The 20,551-nt window shown below is 42.8% G+C and overlaps 1 protein-coding gene across 22 annotated transcripts in view; it reads left to right on the top strand.

The window, feature by feature from the left end:
• Positions 1 to 2,923: 2,923 nt before the first annotated feature.
• RIMS2 (regulating synaptic membrane exocytosis 2) overlaps positions 2,924 to 20,551 on the top strand; it is a 500,381-nt gene continuing 482,753 nt past the window's right edge. For 13 of the 22 annotated variants that reach the window (XM_074814158.1, XM_074814086.1, XM_074813314.1 and 10 more), the window contains exon 1: positions 2,924 to 3,923. In XM_074814158.1, coding sequence (XP_074670259.1) covers positions 3,754 to 3,923 — 170 coding nt within the window. In that variant the 5' untranslated portion in view covers positions 2,924 to 3,753. The remainder of the gene's footprint in view (positions 3,924 to 20,551) is intronic. The other 9 variants (XM_074813564.1, XM_074814190.1, XM_074814200.1 and 6 more) reach the window with 2 other exon arrangements.

Genomic DNA, 20,551 nt, shown 5'->3' with positions numbered 1-20,551 from the left:
AAGGAACAGAAAAACAAAATACCAGTATCAGAAAACATATTAATAAACCTGCTGGTGTCAGTACGTGTAGATGACTTAGAGAAGCCACCAAAAGAAAGTATCACATGCCTTTGTTATATGGCTGGAGTTGCAGATTATATAGTGGAAGAACAATTCCAGCAGAATAATGTAAACCAGGGATGGGAATCTGTTTTTTCTGAGATTGAAGATGAACAGGAAGGGCAGGTACCTGGAGACACATGACCCTGAAGGTCAGAATTTATAGAATTTACAGTTTCACTACTGAGGGGACTGCAAATGAACGCTCCTTAAAGATAGGTTTCATAAATGATCATACTACATTATAGTAATTTGTCTTGTTGGTTGATTGTAGATTACTGTTAACACCATTACTCTGGAGTAGGTAGAGAAGTCTGTGCTCTGAGTATATTTTTATCAGTATGTCACCTGGGTAATGTAAATAACAGTAACAGCATGAGACAGTTCTGTCTCTGAGACAGGCTGACAGGAACATGAACAAATAATGTTTTAATTTAATTGCAGGAAAATGTGAGGAATGATAGGTGGAATTGATGGGAAGAAAGAAAGGTAGAAGCATAGAAAGGTCAAGTTGAACCATTTCTTCAGTGAGTCACAGGATGTCTTCTGCTCTGAATCTGCTCTCTCTTTTCAAAGCAAATAGCTAGATAATATATGGGGATTACAGTTCCTGTCCCTGGATTTGTTTGTTTATAGTTACCCACTTAATGGTACAGGATTTAGTGGGAACAAGGCAAATACCAAGCAGAAAAGAAATTCTACAATCATGCTGAGAGCAGGTATTTGTAACTTGTGGATGAAAAATCACAGGTGCTTTGAAATGATTACAGAAGCAGGCACTGTAAATCCAGAAAGTTCAGAGGTAAATATCCATCAGAAAGAAATTCAGATGAATGAAACAGTGCACAAAGCACTGTAGTGAAACCAAAACTATGGTCAGAATACTGTTAGTGTTTATGGTTGAGACATGGCATGAAATGTTTTTGAAACAACTGTGTAACCTGACAGAATGGAGAGATTGCTTTCAAGTGGCCTGGTTCTTTTTAATTATTCTTAGAAGCGATTGAGTGATTTCTATCTTTCCTCACTTCCCCAGGATAAAATGTAGTTTCCCAAAGGGATCAGTCCAGTTAATTCTTCCATTCAACATTTATAGATTGATAAGGACTGTACTATCTTTGGTAATCTGATGACACACAGTTCTACATTTCCTCTTCTTTTTGACTTCGATGCCAGATTTATCTAGTGCCTGGAAGAAACAAGGAACTGGGTGAGAGCCAGCTGGCTGGAATCCAGTCCAAAAGGTGAAGGTGATGTGGACTGGAAGAGCAGAATGCTTTCAGGACTCGATGAAAAATCATATAGTTTATTTTACAAGGGTATCTACTCAAATATAGTATGCTCAGTTTCTATACAGTGGTTTATGTATAATAACAAAGGGTCTATTATACATAATTTTACATCAAGAAATGGAACAGGTTCCTTTCAGCTAAGGATGCTAATGACATTTTATAGATAAAATTAAAATTTGATGAATATATGTGCATGATAATAGGTGTGGGTTACTGTTAAGACTTGATTTGCCACAGCTAACCTATCATGTCCTTCTGGTGATCTGTTACCCCAGAACTCGTTTTCCCAAAGGAATGGTGTCTTCAGCCCCATATTGCATGCAGAACTCTAGCTAGTGGAGCTGCATCTAGAATTTATTCTCTGTGGAAAAGCAGCTAACTAGGGCCCGGATACTTTCTGGAAGATGACTTTTTTTTTTTTTCCACGCCTTTGCACCTGGTTATCAGTTGATGTCATTGTCCGTTAGAAATGGTGCCAGCTTCAGGAATGTATGATCTGTGGTGGAGATTTCAAACTGTCCAAACTAAACCTGCCAAAGCCTCTTTACTATTGCTACATACACTTATATGTTATCCAGCAGTGATGTGAAATAGGAGTTATGTCTCATAATGTGAGAGAAGAGCAGGTAGAACTCTATTGTCTGTAAACAGAATGAAAACCTACAGATCTGGATTGAACTGTTTCTTCAGCATTCTTGGATAGGTTATTTCCAGTTTATTTGGGCTGGATGGCTTTTTGGGCATTGTAGAATTCTTTTTCCAGAAATTACTTTTTGTCATCAAAATGACTGCTCAGGTGGGGGATTTAGAGGTAGGAAAAGCCTTCTGAGAGGTTTATTCCCCCACCGCCTGGTTTCCAGGGCGGGAGGAGGATTTCCTTCTCCAGCCTTCTCTCATCGTGTCGCATTCCTGCTCTTCTGGGTTGGAGGAATCCGTCCAGACAGACGCCGAGGGAAATTTCACACCTCGCGTTGGCTGAAGGACACTCCAGCAGGACGTTCCGTCGGCGACCGTGGAGCAGCAGCTGTGTTGGGCTGGGCCCGCCCGGCCGGCCGGCAGTGCCTGTCCCGGCCCGGGGCAGCCGGTGGCCCGGCCGGCGACCGCTTTTCTGCAGACGGCGTCGTCGGGCCTTCGAGGGGAAGGGGCTGTGGCGGCCCTGCCGCCCTCCCGGGCCGCCTCGCCCCTCGCCCTTCCCGCCGCCTCCTTCTCCCGGGGGCCGGCGCTCCCCCCGCCAGCTCCTTCGTCCTGGGGCTGCTCTCGGGGCCGAGCGGGTGCCCCTCTCCGCCCGCCCCCCCTCCGGGCAGCCCCGGCGGCGGGAGCAGCGAGGGCGGCGGCCGCACAGCGTCTCTCCGCCCTCTCGCCCCCCCCTCCCGCGGCCGCCGGGCTCGGTCCTCCCAGCGCGTCGCCGGCGCCTTGGCTCCTCCTTGTCCTTCCTCGCGTGATTTTTATCGCGTCCATTTTTTTGTGCGGGGATAAATAAATAAATAAGGACAGCTGCCGCCCGCCCCCCGCCGCCCCCCGCCGCCCAGCCCGCGAGGGGCGGCAGCCGGGCCCCGCGCCCCGCGCCGCTCGGGTGGGGGAGGCGTTGGCGGTGGGGCGATGCGGAGCCCCCTCCCGTGACTCCGGCTCTCCGCCATGCCATGGGTTAGGCGGGCTCCATCCCGCAGCCGAGAGGGCACCAGCCAAGCGAGGCGGCGGCAGCGAGCGGCGCGGCCCGGCCGAGGAGCGGCAGCGGGAGGCGGCGGCGGGAGGCGGGCGCGGCGCCCCGTGGCCCCCTCCATGGACGGCGGCGAGGAATTATGAGCCGCGGCGGGCGGCCGGGACTGGCACTCGCCCGCTGGGGCTTCCCCCGCTGCGCGCCCAGAGGCGTCGGGGCTCCGCTCTCGCCCGGCCCCCCGGCAGCCTCTGCCCCCGTCTCCTGCCCACCCCCCCCCACCCCCCCCGCCCTGCCGCTGGCTCCGTCCCCCCTCTCCCCGCGGGGTGCTCGGGGTTAGGATAATCCCGCTCGCACCCAAACCACAGCGCTCCCGCGGCCAATCCTGCCCTTTCCCCTCTCCCTCCCCACCCCGCCCCCGGCGCTGCCCTCTCCCCTCCCCGCTCTCCCCGCCGGGCCCCGCCGGCCCCGTCCATCCCGCTGCCCCCGGCGAGCCGGCGGCCGGGCGGGTGGGTGCGAGGTCGGGGCCGCCGGCCACCCCGCCCCTCCCCGGCGGGGCCGTCATTAGGCTGCCGGTTGATTACAGGGTATTGATTTGTATGTGCTTCTCCCGGCGCCGGCGGCGGCCGCTCCCGCTCCCGCTGGTGCCGCCGCGGCCGCTGGAGTCAGGGCAGCGCTTCCCGTAGCGGCGGTGAGCTCCCACCAAACATGTCGGCTCCCGCCGGGCCCCGGGGCGGCCCCGCTGCCCCTCAGCCTCCTCCGGCTCCTCAGCCCGAGATGCCCGACCTCAGCCACCTCACGGAGGAAGAGCGGAAGATCATTCTGGCCGTCATGGACCGCCAGAAGAAGGAAGAGGAGAAGGAGCAATCCGTGCTCAAGTAAGGGCGGGCGCATCCCTTCCTCGTCCTCCCGGCCCGCGGGCGCGGAGGGTCCCTTCCCCGGCCTCGGGGGCGGCACGGCCGCGGCGGGACAGAGGAGCCGGGCGGCCGGGGGCGGGCAGGGCTGTCTCTCGCCGCCGGCCGTGCCCCGGCGGCTGCTCGGCGCCGGGCGAGTGTGGGGGAACGGCGGGGGGGAAACCTGCCGCCGCGGGAGCGGGCGGGGACGGGGCCGGGGGGCCGCCGGGCCGGCGGGGCGGCGCGGCCCGGGCTCGCCGCCTGCCTCAGCCGCGCTCCGCGGGGCGGGCGGCGGCGCGGCGGCTCCGGCTCCGCACGCCCCGGCGCTGGCGGGGGCAAGGCGCCCAACATGGCCGCACAGGTGCCGTTCTCACCCGGCGTGTGCCATCGGGAGGAAGGGGGGTGGGTCGCGGCGGCGGTTGGCGCCGCCGGAGGGGGCGGATCGGCGGCATCGGGCCCCGTCCCGGGGGCGCGGCGGGCTCCGTGCTGGCGGCGGCGGCCCTGCCCGGCGCTGGCGCGGCCGCCCGGGGCGGACCGGGACCGCCGGGGCCTAGGCTCCGGCCGTCTCGCTGGGTGGGTTTGCCACAGCCGCCATCTTCCCCCGACAACGTGTCTGCCGCCCGCCCCCGCCCCGCTGCTCTTTCCAAGCGTGAGCCCCGGCGCCGGGGGAAGCGGGGCGCCCAGCCGCCCGCCCGGCGCGGGCATGGGAGGCGGCGGCCGCCCGGCTCCGGCACCGGGAGCTGTCCGCGGCCGCCCGGCTCCGGCAGCGGCACCGGGAGCTGTCCGCGGCCGCCGGTCTCCGGCACCGGGAGCTGTCCCCGGCCGCCCGACCCAGCTCCGGCACCGGGAGCTGTCCGCCGCCCGGCCCGGCCCGGCTCCGGCACCGGGAGCTGTCCGCGGCGGCGCCGCCGCTGCAGCCCGGCGCGGGGTCCCGTCCTGCCGCGCTGGCCGGGCGCGGCGCGGAGCAGGGGGGGACGGGGAGGCGAGAGCTCTGCCCTCGCGCCGTGCCCCAGCCGCGAGGGGGGCCCGGTCCTGCCCGGGGCGCGGGGTCCCGCTGTGGCGGTGGGTCGGTCCTTCCCTGGCCCGGCTGGGAGGCACCGAGGAAACTCTGGAAAACTGTTGTCCCTCCGGGGCGGAGGAATCACGCTGACTTCTAGCGGCTTAAACACAAGCGAAGCGACTGCTTGTAGTGGCCATGAGTTTTATGAGCGTGGTGAAGCTGAAGCAGAAAGCGTTTTTTAATACCCAAATTACTATCGTGTCTTGGACACGTTAACTGCAGCTGGCCCCTCGCACTCGCTACCTGGAAGCTGCTTCTGGGCTTCAGCTGCTGACTTTGGAAGTCTGTTTCCAAGATTCGTTGCATTATTGTTAGTGTCTTATGAAAACTTCAGATACCATTTGTGTGACAGCTACTAAACTATGAGGTGATCTCCTAAAAACATTTCAATGTCTGTTTAAAAAGGTTTTTTATTAGGTGAACATTTTGAAGTATGTCAGTCTAATGCGAGCACTGGAAATAAAGTGCCATACCTTGTTTTATCACTACCTCTCAGTCTCATGCTATACAATTTGCTTGCTATTGGTGGTACTTCTATTTTAAAGCAATTTAGACTCCTTTACATTGCTAAATTGTGTGGCCTATCAAAATAAATGCAAATTCTTGTCTAAAATTTCTTCGTTCTTAATAATTACTAACGAAAAAGGAAATGGAAAATTATTCAACGTGCAGTTTAAATATATAATAACAGTATTACAGTTTTAAAGAAGGCTTCTGGCAACTCTTGTTGTGGACAATAATACTTATGAACCAATATAAAGTATGATTTCAGTATGATGCTAGGATCACCTTGAACTGTTGAGCTTACAAATGGAGAATAAACAGTTCTCAAGTAACGACAAGGTAAAACCAACTTAAGAAATGAAACAGAAGTGTTCTAGTTTGTAATGTTCGGAATCTTGGAAGATGACAATGGACAAAAGAAAGGTCTTCATCAAATCTAAACTATAAACTTCATGTGGGTTTAGTTTCTCATTATGTCTCACTAAAGCTTCCTCCTGAGTTTGTGTAAGCCGTGAGGGAAGTGGTGTAGCATAAAGTTTATCCACAAAGGGTACCCTAAAACAATGCTCTCAGGAAAATGCTGTTGCCAGTGGAATTTGGATAGTGGCCCACAATATTTTACAGGATACTGAGAAGTGATCTGGTGTCAGGTTAATAACTCACCAGTTTCATTTTTCTTAAAAGTGGTTTCTGAACCATCAGGTACATATTTATTCTGAAAATATCTACAGATTTCTTCAGCACAACTCTCCACCAAAGTCATACCAGAGCTTGTTCTGCATTTTTAGGTAGATATTACTGAATTTAAGTCTCTTGACAGATGTTTTCCTTCTGTCATGAGAAGAGAAAGAAGAAGAAAGAAAAACCCCCAATATCTATGTGAATGAACTATTGTTATTGCATAGAGATAAATATAGAGCTAAATCCCGCAGTCTTTGTTCAAGTGTAATTCTCCTCGAAGGCAAGCTCCTTTTGAAGTGGAAGGTATTTTTGTCTGACTAAGCAATAAAATTGTGTCATTTCATTCCATGGAGAAATATAGGAAGATAAAAAAGGATGCTGAAAACAAGAGTTGACATTTAGAGATATTATCACAAGAACTGTTCAAATGTTGTAGAAAGTGGCAAGCATGGATTTCCTCTAATTTTTTTGATAATTTATGGTGATTGAGTGTCAGTATGAATGGCTAGTCCCTGGGCTCTACTTCCTTTCTCCATTCTATTTCTATTTTATGCTTTTCAAATTCTCATGCTGTGCCCATCACTGTGGTATTTGAGCATCTTCCAGAAGTGCATTAAGTAGTGTGACTCACATCTGTAATGTGGACTATTTATTCTTTTCTTTTCACTCCCTGGAGTAAACATGTGTGGATTTAAAATAGATACATAACTTCTTCTCCTTATGCTAGTTCTACTCTTTTTGGGGAAAGAAGATGCAGATGGTATTGAGTTGTAATCTGTGGCAACTAATAGTGATCAGGTCAGCATGAATTCTTGCCAGGATTTGCTGGAACCTGATGGTATGGAAAGCAGAAGCTTTCCAGATTTGCTTTCTCCTTTGGCCTGGTTTGGTCTGTGAAATACGCCTAGCTACAGTTGTGCACTGTGTTCCTGTGGCAGGGCTTCCGCTTTAAAAAGGAGGATAGGCAGCAAACACTGCTGCTTCGACTGTCTTCTGGATTTTCTGGGACCCTTGGAGTGCATTTTGGATGTAATGTACTAAGAAGGTGCCTTTTTGACAGGTTATTGAACATATATTTTGCATAATATTTAATATGCATAATGCATGACACACAGAGAGAGTGAATTTATGTCTGTACACTGGGTGTAAATCCTTCTCTGCTGTTATAGGAACATTGACATATTTTCAAATTTTACCTTTGTGGATGTTTTACTCTCTTCGATGTAGCATAGAACTTTTAATGATGGCTTTTCCTTTACATTATGCACATCCTTCCTCTTATAAATTCTAGTTTTGTGTGTGTAAGCTAACAGATTTTAGATAGCACATTTCCTGTATATGGATTGATTTATGGGATCAGTCTTGTGCTTTTTTACTTTTCATTTGTACTTTATTTCTATATCAAAGGACTGGCTTGAGAGGCTGCACACAGAAAAAAGATTTGTAGAAGGTGCTAGGATGCTGACATTGTAAAGACTTACGTTTCAGCCCGTGTGATGTGCATATACACTTTTCTACTTTCAGTATCATGAGTTTCCAGCTCCCTTGTCAAGCCATTCTAAAGATAAAATGCTCTCCTTGTAAAGTCAGACTTTCAGCTCTGAAAATACTTGCATTTCAGTTTTTCATGGGTATGGACAGTTTCGCCCAGTAGAAGACAAGTTTTCCCAAGAGAAATTTCATTATGAAATCATCCAGCTTTTCATATATTTGCAAAGTATCACAGGTTTACCATGAGGTCCTTATAAAAGATCTCTTTTGTATGTATGTGTGGCTGAAATCAGCTGGTACTGTCATCTGTTTTATCCAGCGGGAGAAGACAGGTGGAAACATGGTCGGTTAGCTAGATGGTAGTCACCACTGTCAAGTCCAGAGAAGCTTTAGGAAGGTATGACTGACTGCAGGCTTGCGTGTGCTCAGTTGCTGTGTCAGCGATGGCACAGCCATGGTAAAAATTGAGTAGCTACACTGGCTGAAACAAAATCTCTGGCAAGAGGACCTCAAAGAAGCTAGACTGTGTGGGCTCCGTTTGGTACCATGGGTGAATGAGATGTGGGGCAGAATGCTGGGCCTGGGGGACAAGAAGCAATAGATTGATGGCTGTGAGTCACAGCAGTGTAAATATCCACCACACAAAGCTATTGTACTGCTTTATAAATAATTATCATGCTTTAGAAATAATCAACTCTGATTTACGCTGCTTTGAAACATTGTATGTTTAGGATTTGGATTTTGGGGCTGGAGGGATGACAGAGATGTAGGTGGTGATTATGGATTTTGTGTTTTGAAAATAGAGTTACGTATATGGGAATTTCCAAAGTTTATAGGGTAATGAGAAAGATTTGCTTTTGGCTACATAGTGAACTAGGACTCTAGGCAATGTTAGTTCTTTAAGTTATGCTTCCATAACCTTACAGTGTGTTTTGTCTGGATGTGGGGTGCTGATCAGAACAGTCCATTGCTACACAACTTGTCATTTTGCTTTTGTTTCTATGTATTATAAAATAAAATATGGTCAAGGTGACTTTAAAAGTGATAACTTTATGCAGTGTAAAATAAGTGATGATGGAAGTTAAATGCAAAGATATAGCTGAGGAAGACAGTTGTCCCCTTCCCTGTCCTGCCTTGCCCTGCCCTGCCCTCTTCCCTGTGCTTCTCCTTTCCTACTACCTCATTCTCTGCTCTGTCCTAATATTATCATCTCCCCTTTCTTTTGTTTTAAGAATTTGTAATACTTTTTTGGCGTCTCTCAAAATTGTCATTATTCCTTACTCTTCTCTCTTACCACATGCTTGGACATTTTATACTGTAGAAAATACTTGGCAGGATGTTACAGCTTGTACCATTTGCTATTCAAGAAGACCCAGTGTTTACAACTGTTCTCTAAAGCATCTAGCACACTTTTGGGCACTGTCTACAAATAACAGCAGTAGTACTTCCTCTTAGTGACTAAGCAGAATGTATTTGGAGATTATACAGACTGGCAGTTACGCTAATTACTGGGTTTGCTAATGTTAATGTTGAGTAAAATTTCAGAAGACTGCAATAGTGCTGATGTTCCCGCATTCAAAAAGTACAAGCAGGATGGGTTGGATGTAGAAAGGCCTGACATCATATAGGGCCAAAAAATAGAAAAGTTGATACAGGATTTAGGTAACAAAGAACCCAAAAAATAGGTATTTAACACCAGCCAGTATGTGCTTTCTGAAATCTTGTCAAATAAATCTACTTTTGCATTCTTTGAAACAAAAAGAAGAAAACATTTGATTTTACGTCTTAAAGACAAGAGTGTAGATCATACTTTAAGGCACTGGGACTGTATCCTAGAAAGTGTTGACTGGGTGAAATTCAGTGGTCTCTGGAAGTGAGGTTAGGGGGCTGAATGGTCCATTCTGGATTTTGTCTGCATGCATCTGTGAGCTGGGTAATGTCTAAATAACTGAGAATGTCAAATAATTGATTTTTCCATTGAAACAACAGCCTAATTAGTGTATCTATTGTAAATGCAAAAATACACAGAAGTGGTAGGTTACTACACAACTGATATAAAATGTGTTTTTACCCTGCCAGTGAAGTTGTAAAATACTTGCAGCATAAGGACGAAACAGTAATATAATGGTTTGAACTTTGAAATTTAGTGGAATGTGAAGTTAGCCATGTGAAAGCTAGCCAGTGGAATGTGAAATTAGCCATGTATATAAATGTTCAGTTTTTATCTGTAAGGTAGACTTGACAGTCTTGGGAATTTTCTTTGCGTGAATGCCACCTCTCAACCCTCTGCTTTACTGGCTTCCTTAAAGTTTTACTGTCATATTCACAGTCAGTCAGAAGGCTATGAAAGTTTCCAAGAAGTCCATCAGGGCTACCTTTTCCAAGAAGGACTTTTTTTTTGTTTCAGCGTCTTTTCTTTTTTTCTGAACATCTTTGATGGCTTTTTTGACAGGAACTTGGGGAGATAAAACCCAAAAGCACACAAGAAATGATGAGTTATGATCTCTTCTCTACTTGTCTGACTGCAATAGACATTACACCTTAATAATGAGCTTTGAGGTGGGGATGATTTTTTGAGTTAAGATTAGATCATGTGGGCTGTCTTAATCATATGTCTTACTGTATCATGGTTAATAAGCTACAAGTTATCATAGACAACCTAATCTCTTTAAAAGTGAGCAACAGTGAGTCTTCTTAATTTAGACTTATAAGCAGGAAAAATATCTTTAAATGCTAATTGTTTAAAAATGGTGTTCAAAACCAGTTGTCTTTCAGACAAATGAATTCATATTAGAAATCTTAAATTCAACCACACTGTTTTCAGTGCTTATCGAGTTTAGATTTTGTCTCTTTTGCAGGACTACATGGTGTAACAGGAGGAACTGTTATGTCCTTGAAGTGTAACTGTCTGTTGAGGATATATTATAGTTTATTAATAAGAACAGTTTACATCTAATCTGGTAGTGCTTTTGTAAACTCAGTAAACTCCAGCAACCGCATCTTGTGATTTGTTAAACTTCTGGTGATACAATAAAATTGCAGAATCGGTGCTGTGCTGAAAAGCTGCTTCTGCATGATAACTATGTTTGACTGTTTCCTCATGTTATTTCTCCAGTGTATTGTCTTGAAGTTGCAAAGGGATCGGTCAGGACTAAGGTTGTAAGAGTCAATGTAACAGTACAAGATTGTATAGGGGAGTAGTAGTGCATTTAAGAAGTTAATACATATAATTTTTGGAGGGTGAGAGTTTAAAGTAATTTATACTGTTCCCTGCTGTTTTCATTGAAGGTGGAAGACAGTTCTTTTATAGTCTTAAATTCAAGTATCAGTTGTCATCACATTTCTCTGCCTAAATATGTTTGCAGAGTGATCTTAGTTGCATTTTGATAAACTGAAATTAAATTAATGCATTTTGATAGGGGAGGAGTTTATAATAGTCTATGTATTTTTTGAGTTCTGAAGTTTTGATGTGAGAGCCTAAAGAATATATGTGATTTAGACTTTAAACTCTTTTATTAAAACCATAGTGAGGTATCCTGTTTGTTCTAGCAGGAGTTAGTGAGAGCTGAACTTGTATTTCAAAAAAATCCAAGTGCTTCTGTTTAAAAAAATCACAAATAAAATCTTTATACTTTAAATAAAACATAAAAAAGTTATTTTCTTTTTATTGTCTCTGTGGGGTTGTTTCTTTCTTCTTAAATCTCATATGTAGTTGTTTAAATACTTCCTGATAACTTATTTGTTCTTTATTTAACATTAATATTTTTAAGGTGAACGATTTCTTACAGCAAATATTATATTGTATTTGTACATAGAAAACTCACAAGTCATATACCATTACTAGGCATTTGATACAACATGGCATTTTGGTTCTCTGTATTTGTAAGGGCAGCCTTTCTTTAGAATGTGTATTATCTTAAGCATATAAGGGACATCAAATGTTTTGACCTTTAAATAAAATTGTGAGTTAGAAGCAGTCAGCCTTTTTTGGGAAATGTTTTGCAGCCATCTTTCAAACAGCTTTTCAGAAATGAGTACTCCAGTGCATCAGCAAGAAATCTTTTTCCATATACTGTTACTCTAACTCCTGGTGCATTTATACATTTTTCTCTTTACAGAAAGGATGAGTGAGAAGTAATGCTTTTAAAGCTATTTAAAGCCCAGATAACACATAGAATAATAGAAAATAGGGCTGGTTGAGACCTCAAGAGGTCTTCCAATTCATTCTTTGCCTCAAGGTATGACCCACTATGAGATAGCAATTCCTGACACTTGTCTAATCTAGTGATTCCCACCTGTGAGGGCCCACCTAGCCAGTGAAATAAACGCACTTCATGGCCGAGGCAAGGGCAGATAACAGATGACACACAGAGTTTGAGCTACTCAGCTCTGCAAAAGCTGTGCTGCCTACATAGGAGAAGGTGAGGAGTGGGCCAAACAGATCTTAGTGTAAAGCTCTTGGATCCAGTATGGAACTTTTACAGTTTTTTCAAATGATAGTTCACTACTGAAAGGTATGAGAACAATGAATCCTACCACTGACCTAACCAGGGATGGAGATTCCTTGAACTGCCTAGGTAATTTGTCTCAGTTGCTCAGAGTCATTAACCTTACCATTAGATTTCTTCCCTTACTCTTTCCTGACATTTGCTACTTACTCTGTCCTCAATGGAAATGCAGAGCAGTCTGATAACTTTTCTGTTTGCAGCAACCTTTCATGTATTTCACAAATGTAATCATATGTCCTCCTGTAGATTCTCATCATCTCCTTTCTGTAGACTCAACAGGTCATATTTTCTAGACTTCTGACCATTCTTGTTGCTGTTCTCCATATGCTTTCTGATTGATCTTTTTTGAAATAAAATGTCCAAAACCAGACACAGTATTCCAAACAAAAGTCTATGGGGAGAGCACAGGGATTAACAGCATGTGTCTTGCACAGAACACTTTCCTTGCACAGTGTCATGTGTGTTTGGTTTTTTTGTTGTGATACAGCATTAGGGACGTATGGTCAGCTTGTGATCTACTATACCTTCAGCATGCTTTTCTGCAGAACTGCTGTTGAATCAATCATTCCTCATTTTGTATTTTGAAGTTGATTACCTCAGCTATGCATAGTGTTTGTCTTCATCCCCGTTGAGTTGTATTCTGTCTGTATCAGATGCCTCTTATGAATTTTGTATTAGAGTGAGTGCTTAAATAAAATGCACAAACAGCCCTTGGAGCAAGAAGGAGGATTTGCCTCTAGAGAGTATCCTAATCACAGAGCTATTTAGACTTTTTCTTGCTTGTCCATATATTCGCATTCCTGACTGCACAGTTGCACAACTTCACTGATACGATGCAGAATAATCTTACTCCAGTTTTGCCCATAGCTTGTTAGGGAAGAGAGAGCTGTGTTCAAATTTCCTCAAACTGAGAAGGGTCTACAACACAGCTCTTCACCTCCTTTGAAAGACATAACTGCTACACTATTGTAAGGGAAACAGTTCTGTTCTCTACTATTATTCAGTCTGTGGAAGCTGTTAGCTGATTTACAACCAATTTGACAAAAAAGTTGAGATCCTAAAGATACTTAATTACTAAGGATCTAATGAAAATAAGTAGACGGGTAGTGGAAAGGGATTGTCCACACTCCTGACTGTGGAAAAGTCTGCCCACACCCTATTACATACCAAGGAGTCCTTATAGGGGAGAATCAACAATAGACATAAAAATAAATCAATCATGAGCTGTAAATCCTCATGAAATCAGACTTCTTTAGGTTCAGCACTCATAGAACTGCTTTGTTAATGAAAATGATTGCCTTAGTTTTGGTATCTTTTCCATTCCTGTGTTAAAAACTTTAGACCTTGGGTTAAGGATTGAGCCCAGAGAATCTGTGGGATTCTTCTGACCAGATGTCAGTATCTACATTGTAAAACATCTACATCTGAAATCACTTAGATTCAGTTTAAAGAAAATGGAAATAAAGAGGTGCCTTTAGGATGTGATCCATCTCATCTTAAATTAGACATTTCAAATAGGCTCGATGAATTGCAGAGCCTATTTCTGGCTATGGGCTTAAAAAGAAGATAGAGTGCATGTGTCAGATGTAGAGGTCTACCTTGTAGACATCCTGAGCTAGATGAGTTGAATCTCACCCTCAGAGTTCTGCCTTTGAGAGTAACTCAACTACTTGGTCTTATCAGAATGCCATAGCCACTTTCCCTGTTGATACTGACTTTTATGGTTCTTTAGATTTCTTTAGAAGCCTGTTTGTCGATCTGCATATTTTGCTTATATTTCAATCAATTATTAATAAGGGCATGCTCATTTATCCATATCTTTACTATTTGAGACTCACTGCCGGGAACCTGAGTATGTTTCCTTTATAGTCCAAGGTTATTCTTAGGATGTGATATATCTTTTATACTAAATTCAGAAAGCCTTCAAAGAATGAGATCTAGAAGAAGACCTTGGAATACAAGATCTTTCCAGCATGTGGGATTAAGCATACCTATCAACAAAAGTACTTTGCAAAGAAAATCTTCACATGCCGTTCACCGATAAGAATGATTAGTGGATATTTTAGGCCAGAAGATAGAATCATAGCTGAAGGTAGTCAGATTGCTACATGTGAAGTTACAGGATTTGTCTACTACTTGTAAACTTAAAACAGTGTAACATTAAGACCCAAAGAAAACTCTATAAACTCAATTTAAATTGATAATTTCTTTCCGTACCTCACACACTCTCTTTTGTTGTGTATCAATGGAAGTTAGATTTCAACACATGCTTTGAGTGTCTTCTATGCTTTGAATTTCTTCTTTTCTGCCAGTTAGCCATTGCTTTAACAACATTTATTTAGATAATGTGTATTTACATGTTGATAGGTCACTTTTGATAGTAGTCTGTTAAAAACATGCTACTGAAGTCCTATGCATTCTGAATTCAACATTTTCTTGCTTTAAAAGCCTGGATAAACAGGTATATGCGGAAGATGTTGTGTGGTATAGAAATCAAATCTATTTTTGCTGAATCAGGCCTTAAGACAGTTCAGGAACATGGGTTTTGATTCAGCATGCTTTCATTAATTTGGTTAGTCATTGTGATTATGATTCATTTCATTCTGTAGAACCAACTGCTGCACAGGAAGTGACAGCTGAATCATATATTACCTAACAGCTAGAAAAATAGCATCACTGTCACGTTTAGAAGGCTGAGGATTATAGTTTTATTGAACACGTGTTTTGTACTAAAGTTAAAATGCTTCAGGAAAATCTTACTTTTTTCAAACTATTTGTAGCATTACATATATGAAATATCACAGTAAACAATATGAACTATTTAAGAATAAGAACTTAATTTTAATTTATGAATAGAATGAAGCTTCTTGTTCTGATTTTTAATAATTTATTGTCTTTTTGGATTAGTTGTAAAATTATGCCCATGGATGCTTTGCTGATAGTCTGATTTAGATACAAGTGGTAGCTTTGAGGAGCTAAATTTAACTGAATGGGAAATATTTCTCAAGTGCTGATACTACTTCCATGCTAATATATATCATATCAGAAGACATTTCAAGTGAAGCAGTAATTTTAATTATTCTGCTGAACTTTACCAAAAATGCCAGAGAAATTAAAAAGTTAGCAGGTTGTAAAGTTAAGCAAAACCTCAATATGATTGAAAGAAACTTGTATTTTTACCTAGTATCCATATTTCTTTTTAAAAATTGTATCTTCCATGTTTAAAAATATGTATCAGAAAATCCAAATATATTTCTTCCTGCATTGTTTATTGTTCATCTGAAAAAAAATGCCGTAGAGGGTGCTGTGAAGGCAGTGAGCCAAGAAAAGGTATTTTCAGGGTAGAGTACAGAGAAAGTACTTGGTATTTGAAAGCATTGAATTCTTCTGTCTGCTTGATATCTGAACATGCAGGTGGCCAAAGATGAATGAAATTTAATGGGCTATAGCTGAGCACTGATGTACCTTTATATATTTTGAATTTATTTAGGCATGGTTGGAAGATAAGTGTTTTTAGCTACTTTGTAGTGTTTCTGTGAACATGTCTTCCGCAGAATTTACTGAGTGTTCTTGTCTGAAATTTAGTCTGAATTATATATTTGAAAAGTCTTTATAACACAGATATTCTGTGGTATAAAAGAAGCTTTTATTTGGAGAAAGACAAAACAAACATTTAGTTAGATTTTTAACTATTACTATGAACGGTCATTATTTGTTCTGCACAATCAAGAGTGAGAATAATTGTAGAATTAGGCCATGATTGCACTGACACTTGTGCCCCAACTTAACTTCTCAGGCATAACTATTCCTTAACTCAATAGGACCAGTTATTTACAACTAAGAGATTCATTAATTAAAGGGAATATGGGTTAAAATACTGCTTTTGTTTAGACTTTATAATTTTGCCCAATAAACACTCTACAATAACAAAAAAAAGTATTCACTGAAACTGGAGTTTCACTATGGAAGCTGAGTCATGGTTCAATAGTTAATAATCAGTTTGGGTTTTTTTTACGTTTTTAACCATTGTGCATATAAAGAATATACAATATGCTTCGCAAATTGCAATGTTTATTCTTTTAATAAGAAAGGATTTCCTGAAAGTTTACCAGTAAAATTCATTAGTTCAGCGGGTCATTAAATAAGTAAAGGCACTGTTGTATACTTTCTGTTGTTACTATTGAAATAATTGAATTATATACTCCTAGTTGTATCCTTAGGTTAAATAAGAAAGAGTAGTTTAGAACTGGTAGCATTTTTTGTCACTCTTCATAGCCACAAGGTTTTTCTTTGGCAGGGGATTAGGAGTGTTTTATTGTAGTAATCCATGAAAAATTTGTCTTTCAAAGGGACTGCTATTCCTAACACAAGTAAGACTAAGTACTTCCTTAATAATGATGACCTATTTTAAAACAGCTTCTGCCTGCCATTGGCGCAACTCAAAGCTGCCCACAAGAAAGATGGTGGCTTGTGTTAAAAGAGGGAAACTGCCATTAAATATCTTCTATCTTGGACATAAATAACTTTTATTCAGTCTTTATAAAGTTACTGAATGGTTTTATCATGATGTGGAAGGAGGATTATACAAGAACTCTATTGTGCATTTCCATTGCTTAATATGTTTGGTCATCATTTGTATCTTTTTTAGGGATGGTTTGAACAGCTGCGTAATAGTTTTTATATCTACATTACTGAAAGGTATTCTAGCCTTAGTTTCAGTATAATGAAGTTTTTCTTCAAAAAATTTCTCTGTGTGAAACAAAGGGAGGAAAGGATTGTTATTGAACTTTTGCCCATCAACCCGATTATTCTTTGCCTTTTAATTCATAACTAGGTTCATATTGCCATAATAAATGAAAACTCACATAAGAATTTATATAGAAGCATGTAAGTCACTAGATTCATAACTAAAAATTGTATCACTTCTTTTTCAGTATGGACTAAGTATTTGTATTGTGTTTATGTGTCCAGATGTTGGGGGGTGCTCCAGGGGTGGCTTCTATGAGAAGACACCAGGAGCTGCTCTTATGTCAGACAGAGCTGGTTACAGTGAGCTCCAAAATGGACCTGCTGCTGGCCAAAGCTGAGCCCATCAGCAACACTGGTGGCGTCTCTGTGATAACATGTTTAAGTGAAGATAAAAAATGCTGCACATCAGATGTGAGAGAAAGGAGTGAGAAAAATGTGGGAGAAACAGCCCTGCAGACCCCAAGGTCAGTGAAGAAGGAGGGGGAGGAGGTGCTCCAGGCGCTGGAGCAGAGATTCCCCTGCAGCCCGTGGTGCAGCCCATGGTGAGGCAGCTGTGCCCTGCAGCCCGTGGAGGTTAACGGTGGAGCAGATCTCCACCTGCAGCCCGGGGAGGAGCCCACACCAGAGCAGGTGGATGTGCCTGAAGGAAGTTTTGACCTCACGGAGAGCCTGCACTGGAGCAGGCTCCTGGCAGGACCTGTGGCCCATGGAGAGAAGCCCACGCTGGAGCAGGTTTGCTGGCAGGACCTGTAGCCTGTGGGGGTTCCCTTGCCGGAACAGTTAATTCCTGAAGAGCTGCACCCCATGGAAAGGACCCATGCTGGAACAGTTCTTGAAAAGCTGTAGCCTGTGGGAAGGACTCATGTTGGAGCAGGGGAAAAGTGTGAGGAGGAAGGAGTGGCAGAGACAAGTGTTATAAGCTGACCACAATGCCCATTCCCTATCCACCTGTGCTGCTCGGGGGGGTGGAGATAGAAGATTCAGGAGTGAAACTGAGCCTAAGGAAGAAGGAAGGTGTGGGGGGAAGGTGTTTTTAGCTTTGTTTTTATAATGTCTGCTGTCCTACTTGGTTATTAATTGGCAATAATTTAACCTTTCCAAAGTGGAGTCTGTTTTGCCCATGATGGTAACTGGTGAGTGATCTCCCTGTCCTTATCTTGACGCATGAGCTTTTCTATCTTATTTTCTGCCCTCTCCTGCTGAGGAAGGGGAATGAGAAAGCGGCTTGATGGGTGTCAGGCAGCCAAGGTGAACCCACCACAGTATTTTGCAAATATATTTACCAAGGCTAACTTGAGCCTAGTGATGCCACTTTTCCTGGGTTCCCCGTGGAATCAACACAGCAAGAGAAAGAGAAGCTTCTCCAGAAAGCAGTTCTGAGGGGCCAAATTCAGCTCTGGAGCCCAGGGCAGTTCTCTGCTGTCAGTGCAGCACAGGCAGCTCCACTGCCAGCCCAGCTGCTCTTTCCTGCCGCCATGACACCATCATGGCCCTGGTGCAAGTGTCTGCTGAACAGTCTAGTGAAACGGCTTCAGGGAAGTTAAGCTAATGAAAAATATTTTCCCCTTCATCATTTTGTCAGAGCATTTTTTTAAGCTACAAAAAGGAACTGATCTGGTGTACTGTACAGTCCCGCAAGCTGCTGAGCTAGCACAACTGAAGGGCTAGGAGAGATTAGCTACAGTACCTTTGGAGTTTCTGGGAGCACTGGACTTATTCCACCATTATTTCCACAGTCTGCAATGACTGGTCATATTGCAGTCATTGAGAAAAGCAACAGTCAACACGTACAAAATAATTTCTGGTTTTGAAGGTGTCATTTAAGGTCTATGAGTCAATGTAGCCAGAATTAGTGTTTGGAGCTTTTCTCATGAAGAAAACAAAGAAAATGCTCATAAAATTCTGCTGTTGAATAACTGGAGTTGGAAGACCATTGCTGGTGTTAGTTCAGATAGAACTAGGTTTTGTGTCTCTATATGAAACAGCATACGCAGGTTTTTTCTTAGACGCTTTTGAAACTCTGATTTTCTGACACAATGGAATAAGTTTGTTCAGCTCATAGGATGTGGAAAGAAAGGAGAGAGGAAATACATTAGATGAAGCTAGCTACATGAATGGGCTCTAGAAAGTTGTGTTGTTGCATTTTCCAGTGTGATCTGGGACATAAATAATGAAAGCTGTGTAGGAAAGTTCCTCGTTGTAATTGCTGCACATGCAAGCTCTTATATTTTCACAGGTGACCAGACACTCTTTTTATTGTGTAAAATAATGGGAGAGCTGCTTTGCCCCTAGTATTTCAGTTTTTGTATGGAGATAAGAACTTCTGGTTGTTAAAATTGTGTGATGGCTTTGGCTCTAAGTTTGTTTGCAATTTACTTGAAATATAGGCTACACGGATATTTTAAAAAAGAGGACATATAAATAATTTTGTTACAATTTAATCTGTTATTAAAACATCATTTTAAATAGTGAGTACTGCAGATGACAATAATTATGATTGAATTTCAATATGCTAGGGTCATGAACTCATGAAAGTTCGTAAGATTACACAGAGAAACACAAAGCATGAATTACCATTGCTACTGTCTACGCCAACACATAAGCAAAAGATAGACCTTCATCAAAACATTTAAATTTTTTCTAATTCTAATAAAAGTAATTGATTCTGCTACGTAATAGACTTGAAGACTTACTTGTGCATCTGATATGTAGCCTCATTGACTTAATTGAATTTTTTGAAAAAATGACTAACCTAGCAATTAAAAATATTACCACGCTAGTAGCAATTTTCTGAATGCCTACCTAGCCATCTTATTTTTAAGCAATGCTATATTTAGAGGGACATTTCATTCTTTCAGAAGAGAAATAAATCTATTAGGACTAGGACTATTATGTAGGACTATTAAATATTCACATATTTTGTACTACTCGGTTGCTAATATTAGCCCAGTATTCATTAGGAGCTACATTCTACTATTGGGTAGAATTTCCTTTTTTTTTTTTCTCTCGGATTGCTGTAACAGTCATCTTTGATGTGCATTTTATTGAAAAACAAAACAGCTGTCCCCTTTCTTATGCCTCCCCTCTAGAATGCTGGTAAAAGTTACTACAGAAGCAATATTTTAACATGTTAACATGTGTTATACCCCCAAATGAGTGTGATGGTCCTTTCAGAATCAAAGCCCACTCTTCTAGAATGATTTGCTGCTCCCAAATATGAATAAATTATATATTTTTAAAATGTCATATTCACTCAGAAGCCAGTAATTTTATAAAAATTAACTTTCTTTTGAACATTTTATCTATAAGTATCAGACACAAATTTCTGAAGGGTATAGTAAGCTTTTACTTTTTCCTGTAATATTCAGACTGTCTCAGTGGCTGATTTAACAAATGTCCAGTGTCTGTCTGGATTACAGTGACTCCACTACTGGTTTGTACTGCTGGTTTGATTGCCTGTGTTATTGTAAAATGAAATACTAAAAGGACTTTCATCCTAATGCTGTGTGTAAAGAAGACGTACTTATACTAGAAGTTTCTCTCTGTAGAAAATGAGGATGGAACTTCGGTAGAGATCTTTCTGAGATAATAATGGAATTACTCTGAAAAAAGGAAGATAT

The sequence above is a fragment of the Strix aluco genome, chromosome 1 (genome assembly GCF_031877795.1).
Source record: "Strix aluco isolate bStrAlu1 chromosome 1, bStrAlu1.hap1, whole genome shotgun sequence".
Taxonomy (NCBI): Eukaryota; Metazoa; Chordata; class Aves; order Strigiformes; family Strigidae; genus Strix; species Strix aluco.
Note: the sequence above shows the minus strand (reverse complement) of the source record. Positions and strands in the feature narration are given on the sequence as shown.